Consider the following 9603-nt stretch of genomic DNA (forward strand, 5'->3'; position numbering starts at 1 on the left):
CCCCCCCCCCAAAGAAAAACTCAAACAAAAAAGCACCTCAGTTTCCCTGAATCTTTTGCAAATACTGCATATACTTTCTGATGATACTCTTTGTGGGCTCTTCTCACTTGGTGGAAAATTCTTTTTCCTGCATGTCAGAAACTTGGCTGTTGGCTCAAGAGAACTGTCTCACAAAGCACTTTCTTTGGCTTATCTGTCCTTTTTGTGACTGGATCTTCATGAGGTGATTGTTCCCCTTCGGATTGCGTTGGGTTCACTACTATAATAAGGGCTACTTTCATGGCTTGTTTCCACAGTAGAATCTACAGGCCACTTAAAGATATGCTCAAAATAAGATAGCAAAACTTTTTTTTTATGAAACAAATAAGAAGATTCTTCATTGTTGTTCACCACGTGAAGCACTGAACCACCAAATTAGAGTTGGCAAGTAGATCTGTTTGGTTTGTTCATTCATTACGTGGTGGCAAGTATTGCAGCCTGACTTATAAGGCAGGACCTAAAAGGGGAGAAGAAACCTGAAGAAAGTCCTGTAAAGATCTCCTTGTGGAGATGAGAAATAGAGCTAAAAGAAATAAAAGCTGCCCAAAAGCAGCTTATGAGTGTAGAAAAAGAAAGACAGATGCAGCTGATTGGAGGGAGAGTTCTTGTTTTGTGTATCTCTTCTGGCACAATGAGAATGAATAACATGAATATGCATTGAAACAGTTGTTTGGCTCATTTCCCCTTTTGTAAATTTTTTTCAAAATGTTGAATTAATGAGTACTAAGTAAATGATGAAGGGTTACAAGGGTAACCAGCAAGCATACGAAGTTCTACTTGGTCATCTGTTTTTTGTTTTGTTTTGTGTTTTTTTTTCTTTCTGCTGTCAGAATATGAGTGATGCAATGGCAATTCTACATAAGTTACAGACGGGTCTGGATGTCAATGTGAAGTTTACAGGTGTACGAGTATTTGAATACACACCTGAATGCATAGTGTTTGATCTTCTTGATATCCCTTTGTACCATGGATGGTTAGTGGACCCTCAGGTAAGTATTTTTTCAATAATTCAAGTAGAATATAAATTGTTCTGAATTTCACTGGGGGGGAAGGGAGACTTTTCAGAATTTTAGCTGGAGTCAATAATTACAGTAACGGTTTGGTTTTTTTTTAAATCTAGTCAGAAAAACCGGATTTTCTTTGGAGAGGAGTGAATACATGTTTTTTAGTGTGCTAACTTTGCAGAGACTAGGTCTACAGTCAAGCTAATTTTCAAGACCTATGTTGAATTCATGACTGTGTAAATAAGAATTGTTATTCTGAGGGAGGTAGGAAGCTGCCAGATATGGTGTCCAGTCATTGTTTTTTGAAAGCTTGTTAGAGAATGCTTGGAAGGAATGCAAGGTTACTTTCCTCCTTTCTTCAATTCTCATTTACTAGTCACTGCTTTTGAGAACTGAGGATGTTAGAATCAATTAGAGAGAACTCCATCTTTAACAAACATATAATTTATTTTTATTTATATTATTTAAAAAACAGTAAGCTGGTAGTCTTAGGGGGAAACTGCTAAGTTTGGCTGGAATAATCTGCCTCAGATCTTTTTCTTTTCGTGCCTTGTTCATGAAAGCTTCTGTTCTCTTATCCCCTTGGGCTTCCCCCCACCCAACTGAGTCAGCTGATGCCCAATTCTCTCCTCCGTCCACTTTAGCAACAGCTTTTGATGCTAAGCTTTAACTTAAGGATTTAAAGTGGGATCTGCGATAGCAAAATGTGTAACAGTCTGGGCTAAAACTTTCTGGCTTAGTTTTTTTAAGGGGATAATGTCTTCTCTTTGTCAAAACTCTTCTTATTTTCTTATGAATAATTGCCAAAGGCTTACAGTTGTGTTCTGTTTTGTGTGCTATTCCTTCCTGCTCCAGGTTGCTGACATAGTAAAAGCAGTTGGTAACTGCAGTTACAATCAGCTGGTGGAGAAGATCATTTCTTGTAAACAGTCAGACAACAGTGAACTGGTTAGTGAAGGTGGGTAACTTTTTTTTCTATGCTTTATCAAAGTATCTACCATGTCAAGTCTTAGTTAAGTGTTTTGTATGTGGGTCTGGGTAGGTAGAGATACAAGTGTGAAGATCTGCACTCTGTCTGCTAAACTTTCCCTGGGCAGGCAGACAGCACTGTGCTTGTCTTCTAAACTTCTCTGATGCGGTTTCCAAACCAAGGATCAGCCTCATTCTCTTCATCTATTAAATACACTTTTTAAAAAAGATGGAGAGAACTTGCTTTTATGAAGAGTTACTGTGGGCAGCATTCAGATTTCAATTTGGCTATATATTATCTCCTATAATTAGAATACAAATTATATATTACATGATGACAAGGAAAAAATCAGTTGTACTGGAAGTGGATATAGCATTTCTGAACATGAGAGGGTTGTGTACAACGCTGAGTTTTTAGAAATTTCCACTCATATTCACCTCTCTGGATGCGTTCCCTAGATTTATGGCAATACAGAGGCATCTTAGTAGGGAGGAGATAAGAAAAATATTACCATTGTAACCAGGTTTTATATATTAAGAAGTATGTAATGGACACACATAACAGTATGCATTGCTTTTGTAGGATTTGTAGCTGAGCAATTTCTAAATAACACAGCTACACAGTTGACATACCATGGACTGTGCGAATTGACTTCAGCTGTCCAGGAGGGAGAGCTTTGTGTGTTCTTCAGGAACAACCATTTTAGCACCATGACCAAATACAAGGTATATTCAACATTTTTGTCCTTACTGTTGCAGTTTGTGTTCTCATTTCAAAGCCAATCTTGTTTTTCCTCTGTCTTGAAATAGAAGTAAATTCCAGTTTGTTGTTACATGTAAGTACGGCTTATGGTGAATGTAATGACTGTAGCAAATGTGACTTGTGAATTATTGATTACAGTGTTTTAGATATCAGGATCCATTACCACTTTAAATCTTCTTGTAGCTCTTCCCTTTATGTTCAGTTTTCTCCCTGTGTTAACTCCCTCTATGGTTATGTATAATGGCATACATTTCTTACGTGGCTTAAATGTGCTTGCAGTTTGTGATTGGTAATTATAAGGTTAATTTATTTAATTTCTTGTTGCTGAGGATATAACACTTTGCTTTACATTTGGGCCAGTAGATGAGTAGCTCCATCATGGTGTTCAAAGTACCAAATCTATGGAGAAGTTGAGATGAGCCACAATATTGGTTCCCTTTGTTTGGGAAGAGTTTTTTATTTAATTTTTTTTTTTTAAGTCTGAAACTGGGGAAGCAAAATGGTGAGAATTGTAAAAGGAGTATGCCAGGATGTGAAAAGCAAGTGACAAGTTGGTTAATGCTCTGGGACTTCTTCCATGAAACAGAGAGTCTGGCTTGGCAAGCTTACAATTGTTTGTGGAGCATCTTCGTTCTAACACGACTTTGCCTTTACTTTTATTTTTATTTTTATATATCTGACTTAGGTAGAAAAGGGCATGCTCAAATGGTCTCCTTAGATTTAATCATTCCCTTCTTTTCAGTAATAAATGTGAACATTTTGAAGTAAACTTTTCATTGATTTGCAATGTCAAATAGTACTTAATAAGCTAGACACTTCTCTCAAACATACCTTTTCCTTTGTATAGAACTCCTGAAATTACTTTTTTGGTTATCTCTTATTTAATAAGGCTTTAATTTCATGTACACTTGCATTTATGAATAATGGTATTAAATGCAAATAAAAGGGATGTGTAACATACAAGAACATTAAGGAATCACTATATGGTAATGTCATTGTACCTCATGTGAATGACACAGACTTTTCCATTTGGCAGTTTAGTCCTTTTTTCTCCCTCTGTCTGTTGATCTTGACTGTCAATGCTTATCTTTGGCATTTTGAATAACTACTTACAAGAATAGTCCTGATAAATAATGATTAACTCTACAAACAGGTAACACATTTGGTTTTCTAAGAGCTTCTCAGAGCATATCTAAGATTTCTAAATCTATGTACAATCTCTTAAAGCAGTAGGACAGGTGGAAGGATCTTTCTCCTCTCTTCCTCCATTGGAAACAAAAAAAAAGCTATGGAATATGTCCGTTTATGGTCAAAACCATAAGGGTTATATTTTCTGATGAAGCTCATTTATTTCATGATTTTGAGAGATAGTTTTGCTTCTCTCCATTTTTCTATATTTAGCTCTTGCAATAGTTGGTAGTAGTTCGTCATGTAAGCCTGTACATTGTTTTGTGGTTGGTTTCATTATGGGGGGGGAACAACCAAACCTCAAAACAACTTGGTTTTAAAAAGAAAATACTAAGTAGAAGTATAGATGGACTTTCTGGGTACAAATGGTACCTAGAGAGGCAGGAAACCTTTTTTTCTTTGTTTAAAGGATGTTCCAGATAAAATTCTTTAAATCCTCAAGGAAATAATTCATTTTTGTGCTATTATTTTAAAATATAAAATATTCTTTGTATTAAATACAGTCAATGAGTATCACTTTGACCCTGTGAGTTATAATTACAGAACTTTATCTGTAGAATGTAGACTGCTTGTCATCTTCTGCAGCACAGTGTTAGATTAAAGGCCAAAACCTGGTGTGTGTTTGTCAGTGCCTTATCAGCTCAATACTTGTAAACATATACTTCTCAGTTGAGATCGTTTTCCTTAAGGAAATAAAATGCAACACTTCAATGAGTTAAATATCCTTAACCAATATTAATAATACAGAACAGGTTAAGGCAGTAAGTAAAAATCTGCGTCTGAATTTTAACTGTAAGAACTAAATCCAAGTCATAAGAAATATTGAGTGAAAACATTTGAAAAATAGTATTGCATATTTAAGCTTTAGTGCTTCTAAGTCACTATGGTTTAAATTTTGTCCTTTTTGAGAAGTCTTAGACTTCTGAAATGCTAAGTTTTGGAATATGGGCCATTACTCTTGTGTTTCATAGTCATGGTGACCTCGCTTGCAGCTAGTCTTCAATTTCCATGTTATCTACAGGGTTTTAGTTCCTGGGATTGTCACCTTTAAACAGTGGTGTTCATTTTTGGATTTCTGGTGAGTGGTACACTACAGAATCTGAGATATCAAGAAAATCTTTAAGACAGAAATTCTTCATTAATTTATTTTTAAAAGTCAGCAGTAGCCTTTCTGTCTGTTTGTAGCCTAGCTAGCTATTTGCAATAGCTGTAGCCTAGCTATTCTTTCGCATCAAGGAAGTCGGAAATAGACTTGACTTGGGCTTTTAGCCAAGGTTAGCTATCCAAAAATCTTTGGACCTTCAGGATACTCATGTGAGTGCCAAATGCATTGTTGTGACAGAGTTGAGATTTTTTTTCAACTGCTTTTCTCTTTCCTGTTACTGGGTTTAATGCTAGCTCTGCCAACTTTTAATGGAGTTTCTTTTACTTCATGGTTTGAGCAGTAGTCAGCAGTAGCTGGACTATGGAGAAAAGTCCATCAGTTAAGAAAACTGAAGACGCAACGTATGGCAGAGAAAATGAAGGTGTAGAACTTCTAGGGCAAGAATTACCAAATTTGTTTTTCTTTCTCTAATATTGCTCTTCCTTCTTCCCCCTCCAAACCCATGTATGGAAACATGCAAACAAAAGTTATGAAGTTAAATAAAAGGGAATTATACATATAATAAGTTATGTAGGTATAATAAAACTTGTGTATTTTTAGAAACACTTACACTTTGAATAGTTAGCAAGAATTTATAATTAAAATCCCTTGGGTACATTAAGCTGTTTAAGTATTATTCTAATGAAGTGAATAAATAAACTTCTATTTGGAAGCTTTTGTGGACAGCTGACACAATGACGTGTACACTGGGGATGTTTCTTAAGTCCAGTGGGGTTTTTTGAGGCTGATATTTTAGTGAAAGGACTTGGATTTCGGTGTGTTATGCTTAAAAGAAAGTAGAATGTAGGTTGATCTTAAATGCAACTACTGGAGGAAAGAAAAAAAAAAAAACAAGTTGCTAAGCTTTTTCAAAGGAAATGCAGAAACCTGTTCTAGGTTCTCTTATATGCTTTTCTTTTCTAGAATTGGCTTTAGAATTGAGGAGCAGGTGTGAGTAATTTAAGAAAAAGAAATACTTGGAGATACTGAAATAATTCAAAGAGCAGAATTCATAAATAGGAGACATTTTAAAGTTGAACATACCAGTTTTTCTGATAAAACAGACGAACCCAAATAGTCTTAATTCTGCTCTATATTGGTGCCACATAAAAATCATATGATTGTGATTAAGCCATTTCTAATATTTGTGGTGCTTGGTTGAACAGTTTTAATTTTACGTTGTATTGGAGTTCTTTCCACATCCCATCTGGTGAGATTGCCGTAGAGATAATAGATATTTTCTGTTTTTAAATATATCATACATGTATTTACCTGTCAGTCCTTAATAAGAGATAATCTTGTGGATATTTTAGAGCAGAAATGGGAGAGGTGGAGACTGATGACATCCTTTGTGCATATAATTTGAACTTCCTGCTTTTTAAGTCTTTATTGCAGAGTTTCCAGTATTTATTATTTGCCACACAGCATCAATTTAAAAATAGAAGATTTACTGACAACGCTTTACCCAATTGTACTGAGTTTAGAGTGGCTTTCCACTGTCAGATCAAAGGATCTTTACCTTGCTTTTGGATTGGTTATTTTAAAGGGCTGTTTTACTGACGTGAGAGCTATGTAAAAGTGCAAATAAGCAGTATTCTGAATTCCTGTATCTTTGCTTTGAAAGTATTTTCATAGGCTGCTGTTACAAGCTGTTGCACAGTGGCAAGAACCCCTTGGAACCATTTAGCATACTAGTGCCCAAGTAGTATGATCGTTAGGCTGGTTAATCTACTTGTGCTTCCTCTGTGTCCAGTGTCGCCATTGACTCCAAGATATTTTATATTTCTTTTGCATGGATAGTGAAGGAATGTGTAAGGAAGGGAACTGGAGTGACTCCTCACAAACATGGCTTGCTTTTTAATATTATTTTGTAGTTGTTACTAAATTAACAATAACATAGGTGGGGGTGTTTTTCACTCTTAAGTGCTTCTTGCAAGATCAGAAATAGGATGGTTGTGAACGTATGGCAACATTATGAATACCTGGTGTAGATTAGGAAGGTATCAGTGCAGTTACATACAGTTGGAAAAAGCTTATTAAGTCTCTGCTACCAGATACTTAAAAGGTCTTTCTTCGCTAATTATGGGGGTGACAACAATATAATAGGTGAGAAGTTGTATTAAACACAAAAATATGTATCACTTTTGAAAGAGTAATTGACTTATAAACAAGAGAACAAAAGGGGGAAACTTTAGTTCACTGTATTTGAAAATACTTGTTACTGTTCTGAAATAGTCAACACTTCTCAAAGGTTAATCTTCAGGCAGGTAACTATTGTGCCATTTTTACGTATCTTCCAAATTCCTGACTCTGGGAGTAAGAGTTAAATGGAGAGGGCTCATTCAATAATTTTTCCATTTTTAGGTACAGCATTCACTTTAAAATTGTTGAAGTTGAGTAAGGTAACAATAGTAGAAGAATGGTGGCAGTGAGTTTTTTCAGAAATCACTATGAAAAGTTTTGAAGTAATCTTCCTCTAAAGTTTCAGTAGTGGTGTTTGGTTTTTTTTAAAGCTGCTGAGTTGAAATCGCAATGTAATTGTGAAGATTCACAGATTGCATTTCCGAATAGACTATCAGTTCAATTATATTTTGTTCACTCAGTTTATATTATTTAATAGTCTTGAATTATTAATATTTTGCTATTCCTCTTCTGAAAATTGGATGATATTTGCATAATACAGTATGTTGTCACTTCTGATTTGAAAACAGTTTGAGTATTAGGATCGTGTTTATAGAAAAATTATGTAACACTTAAATTTCGTTATCACATATAACAGAAAAGCAAATACGGCAATTCTGTAATGTATTAGACAAGTACGGTGAGTGTTAGTTAATAATAGTTATATTATCAGATTTTTAATCTCTTTCACTATTATTTGTCCGTTTGCCCAAGTAGTCGCTTATTCTACTTCCTGTCCCTTCAATTGCATATTAGTAGTCTTGGCTCATGTTATTATCCAGTAATCATTTTCAGCAGTTAAAGATGTTGTTTGTTTTTTTTTTTTGCCTTTGCTTTTCATTACACAGATAATAAATACATCAAATGATAATTCCCTAGATCAAGGAAAAACAGGACTGTAAAGAGGGGATCAGTTTGGTAAGAATATGTTAGTTCAGTTGGAATGTTTTTCCCACAGATGTGACTGTAATACAACCTACTTTCTTTACTGAAAAGTAACAAGAAGCTTACCTGTTTGGATTTTTTTATGTGTGTTACAATTATGTTTTCTCGTTTATAGATGTTGGGATTCTGTTTCAGAACTCAGCACAGACTTTTATTTAAATACGAAGTATATTTCATAGCAATAAATGTAGTTTTTCCTTGGGTGTTTAAGATGATGTCTGATTTTGGCATAGCAGAGACAATGTATATAGCTTCTTAAAAGCAGGTTTAAATATTTTTCCATTTCTTAGTAAGTGTACAGTTTTTATTCTGAGAGTTACTCTTGAATCAAATGGTGTATACTTTAAAAAAAAAAACCCCAAACATTCTCTAACAGTTAAAACATTCAGATAGATTAGACTATTCTCAAAATAATAGTACTCACTTATGGTTTTTACGAAGGTGTTTTATTTCGACAAAGGATCTGATCCAGAAGTCCAAGAGAACATTTACATAGACCTTAAAGGATAAGACTTAAAATGTTTGTCTTTACTGTGTGTAGGTGTTTGGTTTTCCTTTTCGTTTTTCTAAACTGCTGGAAACTTGGTAATTGGCATCAGAACAAGCAGTTTAAATACGTTGATTACTTAATCTGGTCATGAAATTAACCCAGGAACACAGGTCTTGTAACCAGTACCATCACCTTCAGCCTACATCTCTGCATTTCAGAGAGCTTTTTTGTGCAAAGCAGAAGACTAAGAGATCATTCTTTAGGAGAATAAGATTGCTTTTATCCTTAGCTTTATTTCAAGCTTTTTATGTGAAACTATAAAATCTGGGCATTGGTCTACAATATCTAGATACTGATTCTTACGATAAATAATTATTCATAACCTTATTGTAGGCACAGTTTACCTTAACAGTTACGCACTTGAGACTTTCTTTTATTATTTTATTCCCTATTGACACTAGTTGCTGTATATTATATGTTAGTATTTTTGGGGGCAGTGTTAGCCCATGAGACTGTGTGTTTATTAAAAAACCCCACATTTAAAAACAAACCTAAAAGATAAGAGGGTAATACTTTAGAAATGGCCAGTTTAGATTTAAAGGTAGAAACATATTTATTTTGTAAAGTATTATATTGTTCTGGGCAAGGTGTACTTGAAAAACATATTTATGTACAGTCATTAGCTTAATTACATGACTTCAGTGTGCTGATTATCCTGTTTAGGTTTAACCCTGACTAGAAAGCAAATGCAGAATCGGGACCATGATCTATTAAGTGGAAGAAACATTCTGGTGTTTACCTTTTTAAAAGTCTCCTTCCTTATTCTTTTGTTCAGTGTAAATAAATGTTTCTACACTTCATAACTCTTACTGATTCTGTC

General features: G+C 34.6%; 1 protein-coding gene across 1 annotated transcript in view; it reads left to right on the forward strand.

The window, feature by feature from the left end:
- FAM63B (family with sequence similarity 63, member B) overlaps positions 1 to 9603 on the forward strand; it is a 25178-nt gene that overhangs the window by 7795 nt on the left and 7780 nt on the right. The window contains exons 4-6 of the mRNA XM_009885777.1: positions 870 to 1028; positions 1899 to 2001; positions 2596 to 2738. Coding sequence (XP_009884079.1) covers positions 870 to 1028; positions 1899 to 2001; positions 2596 to 2738 — 405 coding nt within the window. The remainder of the gene's footprint in view (positions 1 to 869; positions 1029 to 1898; positions 2002 to 2595; positions 2739 to 9603) is intronic.

The sequence above is a fragment of the Charadrius vociferus genome, unplaced genomic scaffold (assembly GCF_000708025.1).
Source record: "Charadrius vociferus isolate BGI_N301 unplaced genomic scaffold, ASM70802v2 scaffold325, whole genome shotgun sequence".
NCBI classification, from domain to species: domain Eukaryota; kingdom Metazoa; phylum Chordata; class Aves; order Charadriiformes; family Charadriidae; genus Charadrius; species Charadrius vociferus.